This window comes from Globicephala melas, chromosome 6 (assembly GCF_963455315.2).
Source record: "Globicephala melas chromosome 6, mGloMel1.2, whole genome shotgun sequence".
In the NCBI taxonomy this organism is placed as follows: Eukaryota; Metazoa; Chordata; class Mammalia; order Artiodactyla; family Delphinidae; genus Globicephala; species Globicephala melas.
In genome coordinates, this window is record NC_083319.1 from 37,135,602 (window position 1) to 37,152,231 (window position 16,630).

Sequence of the window (16,630 nt, forward strand, 5' to 3'; positions counted from 1 at the left end):
CCTGTAGGTTGAGTGGGGGGAAGCGGTCAGGGAGGTGGGTGCTGTGTGCTTCCACTTCCTTCCACACCCGCCCACGCTGCCCACACTGCCCACACTGCATGGACCACCTGGCAGGCCTCTCAGATGTGCCGCTACTTTCATGCATGATTCTTTAACCAGCCCTGGGGCCCAGTTATTTCCTTGCTTCTCCCTCCAAGTGGAACACAATTACTGCCCATCTGCTGCTACTCTTGTCACCTCCTGTCACCACCTTGAAGCCATGACATCTTCTACTCCTATACCATTAGAGTAAGTTTAAAGTAGACAGAATGAGTTTGTCCTCCCCAGGGCTGCCCATTAGGGGAGGTGCCAACTTCCTACCATCACTCCTGTCGCCTGTGAGTAATTCATTCAATATTTACTAAGCCATGCCCATGCTAAGCACTGGAAAACAGATGTATTATCACCTCTCTGACGCAGACTGGCAACTGCAATACGTACTGCTGTGGCCCCCTAACCCCGGATACAATGTCCTAGCATCGTTGAGGACCTTAGAGATCAAATCCCTTTTAAAACTTCCCCAACAAGTGGTAGTCCAGACTGTTTGAACTCCTCCAGCTATGAGCCCAGGACAGCTGCTGACTCCTGCTACCACTTCCCTGCCATGTCCTCAGGAATTGTGACCAATCACGTACCTCTCACTAGTGATGCCTCAGGGAGCCTTCTGGGGCGAGACTTGAATACCCATTAGATCAGCAGTTCTTAAACTGTGGTTGGCCCTCCGGCCCCTAGAGGTTCCCAAGACCCTTTCAGGGGTCCATAAGGTCAAGATTATTTTCATAATAATACTAAGACATTATTTTCCTTTTTCACAGTGTCAACATTTGCACTGACGGTGCAAGAACATTGGGGGATAAACTGCCTTAGTACAAATCAAGGCAGTAGCTCAAACTGTACTACAAATGGTCATTGTAGTCTGCACCACCATGCACTAGCAATTTAAGAAATAAGTGCTGGCTTCTTACTTAAGAATGTCCTTGATGAGGCAGTAAAAAAATATTAATTTTATTAAATCTTAGTCCTTTAGCAACAAGTCTTTTCAATATTCTGTGTGATGAACTGGGAAGTATGCATAGAGCACTTCTGCTGCACACCGAAGTATGGTGGTGTCTAAAGGAAAGCACCTAGACAATTCTTCGAGTTGTGAGCTGAACTAACTGCTTTTTTCATGGAGCGCCACATTTACCTGCAGGAATGACTGACAGACAAACCATGGTTATCAGACTTGGGTATCTGGCAGGTCTTTTCTCGAAAACCAATACAAAAAACCAGAGTGTGTCACTTCAGGGAAAAACCTGACGGTACTTGTTGCCAATGATCCAATTCAAGCTTTCAAGTGAAAACCAGAATTTTAGAAAACTTGTCTCTGCCATGAGCTTTACAGCTTCCCCACACTTAAACTTTTCTGTTGAAACCATCATGATTTTTTTAATAATATATAATGAAATGTATTGACATTTGAAACATCTGCATAGCTCAGTGAATCATTTTCCAAATGACCAATGCTTGATGTTACAAAATTATCCCTGGCTAAAAGATCCAACCAAAGTGCAATACAGACTAATTGGTTACAATGAAACGTACAAAAAGGTTATTGATATAGTTTCATTGCAACTAACCCTTAAGAGCATACCACCTGTCAAGTGTTGATGTAGCATCAAAGAAGAATATCCAGGATCACACAAAAAGGCTACAAATACCAATGACCCTCGAACAACATGGGTTTGAACGGCACTAGTCCACTTATATGTGGACTAGTTTATTACAGTACTACGTGATCTGCGGTTGGTTGAATCCAGGGTTGCAGAATCATGAAGACGAAGGAACCGAGCATACAGAGGGTTAAGTTATGGGTTTACAACTTCACAGACCCCTGTCTTGTTCAAGGGTCAGCTATATACTATTCTCTTTTCCAACTACGTATCTGTGTGAAACTAGATTCTCTTCCTATACGGTACTTTAAACAACCAATACATAGCAACCGATAGAAAGCTCAAGTAGATTTTGAGAATCCAGTTGTCCTCTATTAAGCCAGATATTAAAGAGATTTGCAAAAATGTAAAATAACTGCCATGCTCTCACTAATTTGGGGAGGTGAATATAGTTATTTTTCATTAAAAGTATCTTAACATGGTAATGTGTAATGGGTTTGTTTCTGTTACTTTTAATAAATTAATAAATATTGAAATTTTTTCTTAGTTTCCATTTTAATATGGTAAGTATTGACAGATTGATAGATATGACTCCAACAAAAGCTTTTTGGATCTTCAAACGCCACTCTCAATTTTTAAGAGTGTATGGGGGTTCTAAGATGAAGTTTGAGAATTGGCCCACTAGACCATGAGTTCCCCTAGATCCACATAGTACCTTTGTGAATTCTGAACCTGGTGCACAAAAAATTGACCCGGCAAATGTTTACCAAGTGCCAACTCTATGCCTGATGCTATGCTACACTGGGGATTCAGAATTGAAAAAGACAGCCCCTGTTCTGGAGATCAGTGAAGGAGGCAAACAGGTACAAGGACAGTTATAACAGGGACTATGAGAATGTCAGTTAGGAGCCTTCACCAAAAACATGCACCTATTAGGTGGAAAGGGTGGTCGGGACAAGTGGCTAGGGAAGGCTTCCCAGAAAAGCTGCCACTTGGTCTTTACAGCCACCAGGAATCAGCCAAGGGAAGAGCATTTTAGCGAGAGAACAGAAAGGTGGAAGCTTCAAGAAAAGTATGGTGATTTCCAGTTCCTGCACTTAGCTCAGTATGAATGCTGCACAGAAGTACAAGTCTGTGTACTGGGGGTGAGGTTGGAAATGAAAGGAGGTAGAGCTAGAGAAGTGGGCAGGAGCCAAAACAAAGGGCCTTATATACCATATTAAGAGATGTGGATTTTTCCCATCAAAAGAGGGAGGGCGAAGGGAGGGGTTTGGGAGGATTTTAGGGTCCTATTTGCACCAACTTTAAAGAAAGACTTTTGTGTAACAATGTGGAGGAGAGCTGGGGAACCAGGAGTAAGACCACAACAGACCCAGGCAGGAGGTAATATAAGGAGCTGCCCAAGGCAACCCCAGAGACTTCAGAGGAGGAACCTCATTTGTAGGAAGTAGAACCTACAGGATTAAGTGGATGTGGGAAGTGAGGGACGGGAGCACTTGATTACCAGCCAGGGGTCTGGCACTGGCTACAGGGTGGATGGAAGCGACTTTCACGAGTTTGGGGAAACAAGGAGACGGAGTGAACACCGCGAGATCAGTTTTGTTCCGTGTGTAGCAGCAGTCGCCTAAGCAGATCTAAATACATTTCAGAGCCCCCTCCCTCCCCGCCCCCATCTCACCCGGGGCCCGGGACCCATGGTTCCCACAGTTCCCGACCCGCCAGCAAAAGCCAGGCGTCCCGCCCCTCTGCCCCTGGGGAGCAAGGCTTCCTCCGCCTGGTCTCCCCTTTCCCCCCTTCCAAGGCAGCTCTCCACTTCCTCTCCCCCCACCCCACCCCGAGAAAAACGAAAACAGCCTGGCGCCCGTGCCTCTGATTTCCCGACCCTAGGCCCCAGCTCCCGGAGCTCTTTCTGGTGGCCTCGGTCCGAGAGGACACCGCACCCCCAGCTCCTGACGCCCAGCAGCTCAGTAACTCTTACCCTCGCCCCTGCCTTCCTCGCCCCAGCCCGGCTCCGCCTCCCCACGGGAAATATCCCAAAAAAGGGCAGAAAAGAAATTTCAGCGTAAAGCTGGCTCACAAGGGAAGAGAGGAGAGTCCGCCGGGAGAAGGGGAGAAGGGAGGGCGCACGGGGAGGTTAGGCGAGAGCGGGGGTGGGTGGGGGTGAGTGGAGGGGCGGTGGGGCCGGTGGAGCCCGGAGCGGGGCAAGGAAGGGACGCAGAGGGACGCGTCCCGGGAGGGGATGGAGACGGGGGAGGGGAGCGCGCCGCGTCCTGCCCGGCAGAAGCCGCGTGGAAAATATGCGGGGCACGTGGGGGTGGGGCAGGCGGGGCACGGAGCTGGGTTCTGAGTCCCGGCGACCATGGAGGAGGGGCCCTGGCTCCAGAGGCAGGGGCTGGAAGGGGCTGGAAGGGGGAAGAGAGGTCAGGCCCGCCCTCGGGGGCAGCCAGCCGGGCCTCGCCCCGCACTGCGACTGGGTCTCTGGGCTCCCCTCCTGACTCAGTTTCCCCAAGTCCCTGGAGAGACTCTCCGCTATCACTGCCACGTCGGTAACGCAAACCCAGAGTCTGGGACTCAGGGTAAACTGAGGCACTCGAAAGGCGGAGGAGCCCCGCCTTCCAAGAGACATTTAATCCGAGGGGATTTACAGGAAACTTCTAAATTAAGTGCAGCGGCTGCTGCAGCTGATGGGGGGGACACTCCGGTCCTTGCGCCCGGGCAGCTGCCGTGAGCTCAAACCCCGAAATAGCCCCAGGGCCCCCAGCCGCAGCTGCCACTGGGCTGGGCTGTCACTCAGAAGAAGCGCGGAGCCCCCAGCCCCAGGGTCCCCTCCCCTCTGCAACGCTACGGTGTTTTCTTTCGACAGACTCTCCATCTACTTTCCCTTCAGACGGCCGTGGGAGGGGGGGGTTGGTGGGGAAAGGGAGGGGGGAGAGGCGGAGCCCCGAGGGGGTGGGCGCAGGGGGTGGCCGCGCCCCCCGACCCTGCGGCGCTTCTGCCCCTACAAGGTTTGGGCTGCGGTGGGGGAGGGTCCTGGCCCCCGGCTCCGCCCGGTCCCTCCCCGCCTTTTAGGCGCCCGCGCGGCTGGGACATCCCAGTCCCGGTTGGTCCTCCTCGCCTGCCACCCGTGCAACCACTTCGCGCAGCCAGCCCAGTCAGCCCGGTCCACCCCACAGCCCGCCGGCCGGCCAGTCTCCCACCGCAACCATGGACGCCATCAAGAAGAAGATGCAGATGCTAAAGCTGGACAAGGAGAATGCCATCGACCGCGCTGAGCAGGCTGAGGCCGACAAGAAGCAAGCTGAGGACCGCTGCAAGCAGGTGGGGGCCCCAGGCCCGGTGCATCCCCTGCCGCCACCCCACAATGCGGGTGGGGTAGGCCCTGCCCGGTGCCCCCCAGCCTCTGACCTGCTGTCCAAGGCTCTCTACTGTCCAGTGTGAGGGCTGCTGGGCCTTCACGGTACCCCTCAGGGCCCTAGCCAGAGCCACGCTTCATCTCATCCACCATAGCCTGGGGAGCCCCGGTCCCCCCCTTTCCACTCCTGCCCTTGCAGAGCCATGATGGCCCTTGCTCCTTGGGGTCGGAAGCTCTCTCTCCCCTCCCGCCAGGTCCCTACAACACCCCTGGCTGCACTGTCCCTCCTCTGCTATCCCTCTTCCTCCCTGACAGCCGCTACATATCTCTTAGTACCCCCTCGCACGCACCACTGCCTCCTGCCTGGGCCTGGGCCTGGCTGACTGAGGCTTTTCTCTCCCAGCTGGAGGAGGAGCAGCAGGCCCTCCAGAAGAAGCTGAAAGGGACGGAAGACGAGGTGGAAAAGTATTCCGAATCAGTGAAGGATGCCCAGGAGAAACTGGAGCAGGCTGAGAAGAAAGCCACCGATGTGAGTGTGGACCTGGGGGATGGTGGGAGAGTTAGTGCACTGGGAGAGGTCCCAGACATGGGGATGGAGGGGATCTTCAGCACCAGGACAGAAACTGTTTCCTCGCAGGAACCCAGGCTAGGGCAAAAGCTGGCACAAATAATCCAAGACAGTGGGTAAATCAAAACCACTTCCCACTTCCCCCAGAGGACACAGTGTTGTAATTTCGTTTGGTTCCAGCTCTTAGCGTGTACAGTGACCAAGCAATGAGTCACCGCGGGGGTGGGTGGTACAAGAATTTACCATCCATCTCAACTAATCCCCCAGCTGAACATGGAAAGGAGCTTGCAGCTACCTTTTCGGGGTGCGGGGCAGGGGGAGGGGAGAGGAGTTCAAAGAGGGGCCCTGACTTGAGCTACACCCCCCGGGGGGGCCATTGGAAATTCCCTGGCCTTGACTTCTGGCTCCAGCGGCCCTGCTGTGCACTGGGACGCCAGCTCAGGTTCTGTCAGTCCCTCACTTACCCTCATTAAGCTCTTGGCCTTGAGACCATGCCAGGCCACGGGGCAGAGGGACAGAGCCACAAACGCCACGGCAGCCACCTTGGCAAGTTCTGCTCACTCAGAGATTCCTCTGCTCACCCCCCACCCGCTAACCAGACTTCTCCACCTCCTGCCATTCCCAACCCCTCCCCCCACGAGGTAGGAGAACGGCCATCAGACTTTGGACATGGTACTTTCTCTGCCTCATGCTCCCCGTTTGCCTTCCACCCAGGCTTAAGTTTAAGATGAGCCTGCGGTTGGGTGGATGGGGGGATTCGCATACGTACGGTCTGAACATCCGAGATCAGAGATGACATTACTGTTCGTATTGACCATTATCCTTGTTCCCCATCCCCCCCTAGCCCCAAGGTTGGTTTCTCTGACCTCCAGCCTTCGGTTTTGGTTCTTCACCAGCCCTGGCACTTGGGAGGGAACTGACCTGCAGCTGCTAGTGAAGACGACCCTGGGCATCTGACACTCTATAAATAACTGAGGCCCAGTGCAGCTGGAGTAAGGACTGGAAACCCAAGGAGCTAGGTGGGGGCTGGAGGGAGGAGGGGAAGACAGGGACAGAGCTGGGAAAGCAGGGCAGCAGCACCAGTAGAAGATAGGAAACGGTGCCCAAACTTATTGTGTGACCTTGAACACAGCACTTAACTTACACGGTGCCTCAGTTTCTCCTTTCTCTCTTGCTTCTCATTTGTGCAGAGGGGACAGCACTGCCTGTCCTACAGTTAGAGGGCAGCATCCGTAACTGGGAAGAACTTGAGAAGCAGAAAATGGCAAAAGTCATTCCTGTGATGCGGGCCCCAGGACTTCCCAGATTCTCCAGAGTCATGTCACCCCACTACCATGAAGAATTTCCCTTTTGCAGAGTCTCATCTCTCTCTAGAATAGACCTCCAGTGTCCCCCAGAGTCATTCTTACCAACCCCAGTGCTGTCCCAGAATCCTTCCACATTGAGTCATATGGCCCTGTGCCCAGGATGGGCTCTTGTCACTCTAGGTGGCCTTCAGCACCTGGAGGATAAGCTGCAACTACTTTCTATATATGGTGTTGTTTCCCCTGTCCTACACTATCACTCAGGACCTGCTTTCTACTCCCTCTACCCCCAGTGCTGCCACCCATCTCTTCCCTGTCACTCTCTTCTTCCCCTACACTGGTCCTTTCTCCTTTCCAATCCTAAATCTCGCGGTTTCTGTGTTTTGTCCTTGAGGGAGAGACAAGGGATAACCTAACGTTTATGGGGTGTGGACTCTGCAGGCACATATTCAAGTGCTTTCTGCATATTATTTTACTATTTCCCAAGATTGCTTATCATCAGAATCCCTTGGAAGCTTTAAAAAAAAAAAAAAAAAAAGGGCTTCCCTGGTGGCGCAGTGGTTGAGAGTCCGCCTGCCTGCCGATGCAGGGGGCACAGGTTCGTGCCCCGGTCCCGGAAGATCTCACATGCCGTGGAGCGGCTGGGCCCGTGAGCCATGGCCGCTGAGCCTGTGCGTTCGGAGCCTGTGCTCCGCAACGGGAGAGGCCACAGCAGTGAGAGGCCCACATGCCACAAAAAAAAAAAGATGGAAAGATTTCCAAGCCCCTGCCCTGGAGATCTCAGTTCAGTGGCTCCAGCATGGAGCTAGAGAACCTGGTATTTTTTATACACCTCCCAGATGATCCTGTTATTAATCCAGTATTAGAAGCACTGCATTATCTCAGAACAGCCTACAAAGTAGGAACTGCTATTGTCAACTCCAATTTAAAAAGGAGGAAACTGAGGCTTAGAGAGACTAAATAAGTTACCCAAGGTCACACAAGTAGCTCAAAGACAACAGTGTCACTCAGAGCTGACGCTCTTAACACCAAGTTGCACTACTTCTCTCATTTTCCTTTATTGGGGCCCTTCTTGCTCTGTCCTCTCTTTCTCAAGGTATCGTCTGTTTCTGTGCACGTTCTCCAAAACCACCATGATTTTGCCTCTGTACTGCAGGATCAGTGGCTGATCTGCCACTCACACTGCCCTCGCACCGACCTCACTTGCCTCGGGCATTGGCAGGGAGTACCCTTGGTACAGCCTAGGGTGTCCTAAATAGGCCTGGCTTGCTTCCGGAGCCTCCCGCTAGGGGTCTGCCTGGCAGCGAGTGACATCACAGAGTTTGATTCCGTGATTGGCGGTTTTCAGCAGCACTGCAGTCTGGTTGGCCTGATTCTTCCCCACCCCTTGCCTGGGCCAGGCTCTGCTGAGGAGTCGTCAGGGCTGCCTCAGACCTGGTCCCAGCAGTTGGAGGGCTCTCAGGAGGGATGGAGGGATCTGTGTGCAGATAACCATTGGAGATTATGCACCGTGCTAGAAGAGGCCCTGTAGCAGGGGAGTGGAGCTTGTCCAGGAGGGCATGTTTTGGGCTGGAGCACAGAGTCTGCACAGAAGATGGTTGGTTTGGGGGAAAAAAAAATAGGTTGAAATTCTGGAGGTCAGGAAACCTAGGTTCGTTCTGACAAGAATCTTAACCATCCTCTGAAGCCTCTCTGATCCTCAAGGCAGACAAAGCCTCTCTGACCTCTGACCTTTGACTCACAGGCCGAGGCAGATGTGGCCTCCCTGAACCGCCGCATTCAGCTGGTAGAGGAGGAGTTGGACCGGGCGCAGGAGCGCCTGGCTACAGCCCTGCAAAAGCTGGAGGAGGCTGAGAAGGCAGCTGATGAGAGTGAGAGGTGGGCAGGGGGGTCCTCAGAGGGTGGGCCGGGGAGGGGGCTGGAAGCCTGTCTCTGCTGGTCCTAACCCGACCCCTACTCCTCTCCCTGACTCTCAGAGGAATGAAGGTCATCGAAAACCGAGCTATGAAGGATGAGGAAAAGATGGAGCTGCAGGAGATGCAGCTGAAGGAGGCCAAGCACATCGCTGAGGATTCAGACCGCAAATATGAGGAGGTGAGAGCCCTGCCCCACTTTCTTCTCACTCCCGAGTCCCAGACACCCCCAGTCATTCACCATGGATCTCCTCCTCCTCTCTTCCCCATCCCCACAGGTGGCCAGGAAGCTAGTGATCCTGGAAGGAGAGCTGGAGCGCTCAGAAGAGAGAGCTGAGGTGGCTGAGAGGTGAGGACACCACAGGGCGGCAAGTGAAACTCGGCTTGAGCCCATGGCTCTGGGGCACTCTGCACAGTGGGGAGGCAGTTTCCCAGACGTGGGATCACAGGGACGGGTCCTGCCTCTGACCCCTACGTGCTGCCCCCAGCCGAGCCAGGCAGCTGGAGGAGGAACTGCGAACCATGGACCAGGCCCTCAAGTCCCTGACGGCCTCAGAGGAGGAGGTAGTCACCTCTCTGGACCTTTCTGGGCAATGGCACCTTCTCTAGGCTCACCTTCCCCTCCATCTCAGGCTGCTCTCCCTTACCTGCTGGGGGCCGGGAAGGGCCTGGGGCTCCTAAACTCTGCCTGCTGTCACTCTCACAACTTTGCTCTTCTCTTCTCTCCTCCACCCCTCCCCCACTGTGCCATCTCCGCTGTCTCCCCCACTGTGCCCTCACACCCCACCCTGCCACACACCCCCTGCAGTAAATGTGGGGACCTAGAGGAGGAGCTGAAAATTGTTACCAACAACTTGAAATCCCTGGAAGCCCAAGCGGACAAGGTAGAGGGGGGTAGAGGGCCAGTGAGGATGGGGTCCTTCAGGGGAGGGAGGCGATGGGCCCAGGCAGGGCAGGGCTGGATGTTTGATGGAGACAAAATCAGGAGTAGCCTGTGGGGCTCCGTGGAGAAATGAAGGACTTGTGGAGGCGATGAACTGATGGCATGTGTCTGTCCCTAAAAGTATTCCACCAAAGAAGATAAATATGAAGAGGAGATCAAACTGCTGGAGGAGAAGCTAAAGGAGGTGAGAGTCCTTCCAGTCCAAATCCCCCTCAAGCCCCCCAGTACCCGCCAGAGACCTCCTGTGGCAGGGAATCTGGGGACAGGGACGGAAGAGAAAGTTGATAGCGTCTGGGAGGGCCTAAGCTCCTGTCATTTTCCCCATCTTGCCTTTATGCCCAGGCTGAGACCCGAGCAGAGTTTGCCGAAAGGTCGGTGGCAAAGTTGGAGAAAACCATTGATGACCTGGAAGGTAAAAGGGATATTCCTCTGTACCCCTGAACCTTTTAAAATAGGTCCATATTCCCCATGACTTATCTTCCCAGCCCATGATACTTGCCAGTGGTAAATTAGGGTTGGACCACCTAGGACTCCACAGACTCTCGCGGTCTGTGCCCATCCAAGTAGATGTAGCCCTGTCCACTCCAGTGCTTCTCGAGCTTGAGTGAGCATGGAAATCCCCTCAGAGTTTTTAAAACACAGATTCCTGGGTGCTGCTCTGAAGCGACTGCTGACTTTGGGCTGAATCTGTGTCTAACGAGCTCCCGGGTAATGCAGATGCTGCTGGTCCTCACACCACACTCTGCGTAGCACTGATCTAGACAATTCTGTGTCCAAGTGCAGCACCTTCTTCATTAAATAGAGAGCTATTTGGTTTACTATCTAGGTTTTCATGATAACATTAATGGAAAATACTTTTTGAAGCTAGATTTGGTGAAAACAAGCATCCAGGCATTTGCTAGTCTGTAGCTGCTTCTCACTGTTACCGACAACGTTGTGCCTAAAGCTGTCTTTCCTTTTCACTTCACTTTCATAACTCCCTCTTCTCTTGCTTCCAGCCTTCTCAGGCAAGCCTCAGTTTTCTCTCCAACTTTAGGACTTTAGAACTTTGTGGCTTGAGCGCCCTCCCCTTGAAGCAAGCACTCCTGCTTATGCAAAGCACTGTGCCCCCAGGCCCCTGGGGGAGGCAGGAGCTCCTGGGGGGAAGCACCAGTTTGGGGTACAGAAAAGAGCAAAAGACATAGGGGTAAAGAGAGGGGAGGAGGGGGCCCTGACAGCTGTCCAGCCTGTTCTCTGGCCTGTCTCTCTCACTCCATCTTCGTCCACCTCTCTCTGATTCTTGTTCTCTCTTTCCATTACCCTCTCTCCTTCTGTTCCTCTTTCCCTCTATTCCCTCTCCCCATACTCCCACCTGGCCCCACTCCCCTGGACCCCCCAGACGAAGTCTATGCACAGAAGATGAAGTACAAGGCCATCAGCGAGGAGCTGGACAACGCACTCAACGACATCACCTCCCTCTGAGCCTCTCACCAGTGTAGCCCGTGGCCCCTTCTCTCTTCTCCTTTCCATTCTCTGTAATGGGGAGGGGGGCAAGCAGGAGGAGCAGAAATTGCCAACATTGCACAGCCAGGCTGGACGCAGCCTAGGAGAGCCCCCGTCACAGTTGCCGCCCACCCTGACATTTGCTTCATCCTTCTATATCCATCCACTCCTCCCTCTACCCGCCAGCCTCTCCCGCTCTCTGCTGCTTAATAAACTCAACTTGGTCTCCATGCTGTTTTCCTGCCCTCCAGAGAGCACTTCCATCACCCCCACAGAGCACTGGTTCACTGCTGAGACCCTGGCTCCTACGGGCACCCCCGATCTTGTGACCCACCCCTCCCCTACTGATCTCACCCACAAACCACTGTGGCCCACACCGGAACCCTCTCTGCATGACTCTCACTGCTGCATGTGGGCACATATGACCACGTCAGTCAACCACGGGCCCTCTGGTGCCTCTGAGACACACGCCCTTCTACAGACCCAGGCATGTCACTGCCCTTGGAGCATTCAAGCTGTGATTCCAGGATCTAAAAGAATGACTGGAAGGGAAGTGGAATGGTGAGGTGCAGGGGAGGGGTGAGAAGGTTGTGAATGGTCTGGGATGAAGTTTGGAGAGACACTGGATGGCAGCACCATGGGGCTTTCCCTGCAGGTCTGTTTTCTGCCTCAAGTCTGTCTGTCTGTCTGTCTGTCTGACACTCCCTTTCCTGGCTCAGTCTTTGTCTTTCCTCCTGCTTCCAACTCTCTTCAACCTTTTAAAGAAGGAGGGTAAATTAGTTTATGACTCAGGCCTTCCCATCCCACCTCCACGGCCCCAGAGCCTTGAGTGAGGCATCTCTGTCTGACTTGTTCAGTCCATCCATTTGTCCCACCCACAGGGTCCTCAGATCCCTGAATGTTTGGGTCTTCCTGTGCCTCCAACCCACTCCGTGTCTATTTGTCACATCCCCTGTCCATGCCTCCCCATGTTTCTCCCCACCAACCTCACGGGTTGCTTCCCCCCACAGAGACCTTGGCCAGTGCCAAGGAGGAGAACGTGGAGATCCACCAGACCCTCGACCAGACCCTGCTGGAGCTCAACAACCTGTGAGGGCTGGCCCTGCCCCCAGCCAGGCTGTAGTTGCCACTGAATAAAACTGATGTTACCAGTATCACGGGGCCCTTTAAGCCTTTCTTGGGTGTTGGGGATGGTGGTGGTGGTTTTCCAAAGTGGAGAAGGTAGAGAGGATGCCCCAGGGGAAGAGTGGAGTTGGAAGGACCCCTGAGTGAGCCAGAGGGGTGGGGCACTGGGCTCACTGAGGAGGGGTTGTGAACAGGCTGTGTGAAGCAGAGAAGCCTGGCAGGGCTGGGGGAACATCTGGCCCTTACTCCCCACAGAGCAAAGGAGCTGCTCTCAGCGGCACTGCCCCATTCCAGCAAGTGGCTGGGCCGGGCAGCACGACTGGAAGGCAAAACTGCAAAGCTACATAGGTTTTACTTGAGCAGGGTGAAAACCCAAAAGCCTCAGTGTGATTTTAAGCCTAAAGACCGAGCTTGTCCACACACACACACACACACACACACACAGTCATTCCAACAATATCGGTCATTTCTCCCTGCTTCCTGATAACATCTACATGAGGCAGAATCATGTCCCCCCACCAAAGATGTCCATACCCTAATCCTGTGAAATGTTACCTTACATGGGAAGGGGACTTTAGTTAAGCTAAGGATTTTGAGATGGGGAGGTTATCCTAGGTTAACTGGGTAGGCCCAACATAATCGCAAGGGTCCTTATAAGAGGGTGGCAAGAAGGTTAAAAGCAGTTGTAGGAGATGTGACAATGGAAGCAAGAGATTGGAGTGATGCAAGGAAGGGGCCACAAGCCAAGGAATGCTTGGCTTCTAGAAGCTGAAAAAGGCAAGAAAATATCCTCTCCTCAGGAGTGTCCAGAAGGAACCAGCCCTGCCAACACCTTGACTTTAGCCCAGAAGATTCATTTTGAACATCTGACCTCTAGAACTCTTAAGAGGATAAATTTCCGTTACCACTGTCTGTGGTAATTTGTTACAGCAGCAATAGGAAATGAACACACCATCCTGTTGATTTGGGGAACAAGGATACGCCTTCCACAGACTTTATTAGAAATATTTATTTAAAAAATATATCTTTGGAGGCTTAAAAGGAAGTAGTGTAATGGGCAGGACAAAGTCTCCAGCTCCCCCTCAGATTCCTCTGGCCGGCTTCTCTGCACATTCTCCAAGTTGCAGGCCTCTAAGCAACAGTCTCCGTGACCTCTGCCGGGTGGTACCTGACACTTCCTTTGGTCCCACTTGGGTGTCTACACAACAGGGAACCCTAATCAGAAATCTCACCGAGGATGAGCTCATTTGCATGCAATTTGCATGAAGCTGTTCTGGACTCCACTTGGGCAGCAGGGGCTGGGCCTGAGGGAGAGGGTTAGTAAAATACCTTTGCTGCCTTCTCATTTGCACAAGGAAGGCGATGCTGGTAACCGCAAAGAGAAGGCCAAAAACCAGGGCCAGGATGTCTCCTGGAGGGAGGAGGAGAGAGACTGCCTCAGGGAGTGAAGAGGAGTCTGTAGGTTCCCTCAGAGCCTCTTCCACCTGAACCCCACCCCTGCCCCAAATTCTCCAGCTGCCCCCAGCATCTCCGAATCCAGCAGAGGCCAGCAAAGGGATGGGGGTGGATACACAAGAAGGGGTAAGATGAGCACTTTTTTCCTCTCTAAAAACAAAACGAAAGAGGTTGTTTGGGAAGGAGGATGCAAGGAGATTTCTGGAGCTTCATTCTGACCAACTCTTGCACTGGGGACAACAGGGGAACCCCCCTGCCTTGATCTGACGCTATCCTATTGGGGTTGGAGTGTGCTCTGCAGAAATGGAGAGGTAGCAGTGGTGGTCCTGACTAGCCCCTGAGGCTGGATGGTGCCAAGGGATGCCCCCAGCCTCAGGAACCAGAGGAGGGGCACAGACTCACCAGCAGCGAGACAGGAATTCAGGTGGACTGAGGAGAAAAAGGAGACATTAGAGCCAGGGGTGGTGATCACCAGTGACAGACAAATGAGGACACATGGGGAGGATGAGGGACCTGTGGCTGGGGGCAGGGGGCATGGCATCAGTAGACAAAGCTGCACCTGGCTCAACGGTCCCAGGGCTGCTGTCCACTCCAGCAGGGAAGGAGGCCTCAATTATTCGCCCATTCAAAGGCTGTGTAGCTCGGAAGTTCAGCTGTAGCCGAGAGTCATCAGGTCCCCACAGGGAGTCAGAGAGGGCATGGAGCTAGGGAGGTCAGCAGACAGTGGGGGTGGGCTCATGACACAGAAGCAAAAGGGTCACACCTCAGGGACCCACTGTCCACGTCTCCCTCATCCCCAACACGGCCACTTCATCTCTTTATGCCTCCTCTTTCTCACCTCCACCTACAACCCTTTCCCCCTCATCCCCTATGTCACCACCACACCCCAGCCCCACCTGCTTAGCACTCAGCTTTACTGTCTGGTTGAACACAGTCCAGATGACTCCCTGGGCACAGGGGGGTGTGGTGAGAGACCCCTCATATCGGAAGTAGCGGCTGAGGTCAGAGGGCAGCAGTGCAGATACATCCAGTCCTGGGACCCAAGTCTCAGAGTCTGTGGAGAGGACCTGTGCTGGAGTCCCACATAGATTGACCCCCCCGGCCATACACACAACAAAGCTTTGGGGTACAGGAATACATTTTTATCTCCCAGAAGCCAAGCTGACTCAACTCCCAGAAACCACTTCTTCACTGAGTGTGTCCCTTCCCATAACTCAGCGCAAGACATGACTCAGGAGGTAGTAAAAGGCTTTGGGGCGCACAGAGTGAGAGAATTCCTCCCCTGGCCCTCCCTCTGAGTCTTCACTCTTAGTTTGCACACTGTGATAACACGCTGGAATGCAGATTTAAGCCCAGAGTAAATCAAAAGAGAAAATGTGTTGAATAACTTGTAAATAAATACCTATAACTTTAAAAACACACAAAACTCAAAAAACACAGTTCTCTCTAGTTTAGCAAAACTTAAGGTCCAGTTGGGCAAGTGAAGTTTAAAATGACCTAGAGTGACTGAGAAGGAAAGAAAGATTTCCAACAAAAGTATTAACAAATTTAAAATATTTGATGCTTATGAAGGAGTAATAGACATCTCTCAGAAAAATTTTAGACTCAACCAGACTCAACCCCTGAAAGTTCCAAACACTATTTTTTTGGTCTTATTTGGTTTTTGTCTTAGTTTCTGTTTGGTTTTTAAACATAAAGCCTGTAGCCAGCAGTTTGCCTTTGTCTGTTTGCCTGTGTTCAGCTTCATAGTTATTATCAAGGTCACAGTAGGCCAGTTCACATTTCAACCCCTCTGTGTGGGAGGGAGCCCTTCTGCATCCTCAGACCTGAGGCTCCCCAAGGGCGGTTCTTTATGAGCAAGGGTATCAAGGGTAGTGGCCAAACCAACAAACTGACCTTCCTCAGCGATTTCTCCCAAATGTGACAGCAACTGCTCGTAGGCGCTGTTTTCTTCGGGGCCTTCCTAGGAGATGATAATGCAAGATAGATTCATACATGTATTTAGGGTTATGGCTGGAGGCCTGAAGGTGAGGTGGGTTCCCATAGTCCTCCCCCAGTTCCCAGCTCTGAGAACGCTGGGGGAACACAATATCTCATGTATTATTATTCAAGGTCTATATACTCCTACTTTGCAAACTGACGTAACTAGGCAGACTAGTTTTCAATGGCAAATTGGAGGAAGAGAAGGATGGTGGGTCACTTTACTAGGATACAAGGTTCTCAATGATGGGCTCTACTTACTTTTCCAATCTCACTCATCATTAACTCCACACCCATTCTATGTCCCCACCACAGGAAACCCCAATAAACTTTGTATTCATGTTAGCTCTGCATTCACCTTAATAATTCATGTGTTTGAGTTTTGGAGCCAGGACATGCTATTTCCAAGGTGCTTCTCTGAGCTTTGCGCTGTGAGGCTGGCGATCATGAGTCAGGGAGGGAGTGAGCCTAACAGGTGTTTCACCATCCACAGGTGTCTCACCATCCCTCCAACCTACTAGCCTCCTCTAATCATTGTGTATGTACTCCTGATCAGTACAGGTCCAAAGAGGTCACTAAATGCTTCTCTAGACAATATGGCATTTTGCAAAGGGGAAATTATGGGTTATAAGAGTATTAGACAAATGACTCTTCCTTATGTCCATTCTACTGCATCTGCCATTCCCCGAATGGGCCATATTCTGAGTCTTTACATGTACCGTTCGCTCTGCATGGAATATCTCCTTTTCTTTCCCACTAGTGAAGGCTTCAAGTTTCACCTCCTCTGTGAGGACTTCCCTGACTACCTTGTTGACTC

The 16,630-nt window shown here is 52.4% G+C and overlaps 2 protein-coding genes across 15 annotated transcripts in view; one reads left to right on the top strand and one right to left on the bottom strand.

Moving 5' to 3' along the window:
* The first annotated feature begins 4,709 nt into the window (after nucleotides 1–4,709).
* On the top strand, nucleotides 4,710–12,401 carry TPM2 (tropomyosin 2). Of its 6 annotated transcripts, XR_009564294.2 has the most exons (10): nucleotides 4,712–5,009; nucleotides 5,447–5,572; nucleotides 8,660–8,793; nucleotides 8,892–9,009; nucleotides 9,107–9,177; nucleotides 9,637–9,712; nucleotides 9,893–9,955; nucleotides 10,114–10,183; nucleotides 11,150–11,908; nucleotides 12,264–12,393. XR_009564294.2 is itself a non-coding variant. In XM_030884196.3 (9 exons), the coding sequence occupies exons 1-9, from the start codon at nucleotides 4,896–4,898 to the stop codon at nucleotides 12,344–12,346; spliced, it is 855 nt and encodes a 284-aa protein (XP_030740056.1). In that variant the 5' UTR covers nucleotides 4,710–4,895; the 3' UTR covers nucleotides 12,347–12,401. The 6 variants fall into 6 exon arrangements, 5 of the variants coding, with proteins under 5 accessions (XP_030740056.1, XP_030740059.1, XP_030740058.1 ...); XM_030884196.3 differs by lacking the exons at nucleotides 9,637–9,712; nucleotides 11,150–11,908 and adding an exon at nucleotides 9,317–9,392 and having other exon boundaries at nucleotides 4,710–5,009; nucleotides 12,264–12,401; XM_030884199.3 differs by lacking the exon at nucleotides 11,150–11,908 and having other exon boundaries at nucleotides 4,710–5,009; nucleotides 12,264–12,401.
* Nucleotides 12,402–13,356: 955 nt separating this feature from the next.
* The window catches only part of LOC115867823 (coiled-coil domain-containing protein 107), a 28,329-nt gene continuing 25,055 nt past the window's right edge, over nucleotides 13,357–16,630 (bottom strand). For 4 of the 9 annotated variants that reach the window (XM_060300776.2, XM_060300777.2, XM_030884188.3 and 1 more), the window contains 6 exons: nucleotides 15,730–15,796; nucleotides 14,730–14,887; nucleotides 14,393–14,537; nucleotides 14,236–14,262; nucleotides 13,708–13,789; nucleotides 13,376–13,576 (listed from right to left, as the gene is read on the bottom strand). In XM_060300776.2, coding sequence (XP_060156759.1) covers nucleotides 13,510–13,576; nucleotides 13,708–13,789; nucleotides 14,236–14,262; nucleotides 14,393–14,537; nucleotides 14,730–14,887; nucleotides 15,730–15,796 — 546 coding nt within the window. In that variant the 3' untranslated portion in view covers nucleotides 13,376–13,509. Of the gene's footprint in view, nucleotides 13,790–14,235; nucleotides 14,263–14,392; nucleotides 14,538–14,729; nucleotides 14,888–15,729; nucleotides 15,797–16,630 lie in introns of all 9 variants that reach the window. The other 5 variants (XM_060300780.2, XM_070045729.1, XM_060300778.2 and 2 more) reach the window with 4 other exon arrangements.

Excerpts from the sequence above, each read along its gene's own strand:
- TPM2 (XM_030884196.3), top strand. The coding sequence starts at position 4,896 with ATGGACGCCATCAAGAAGAAGATGCAGATGCTAAAGCTGGACAAGGAG. Across the intron at positions 5,010-5,446 it reads CTGAGGACCGCTGCAAGCAG|CTGGAGGAGGAGCAGCAGGC; the intron begins GTGGGGGCCCCA and ends TTTCTCTCCCAG. Across the intron at positions 5,573-8,659 it reads CTGAGAAGAAAGCCACCGAT|GCCGAGGCAGATGTGGCCTC; the intron begins GTGAGTGTGGAC and ends TTTGACTCACAG.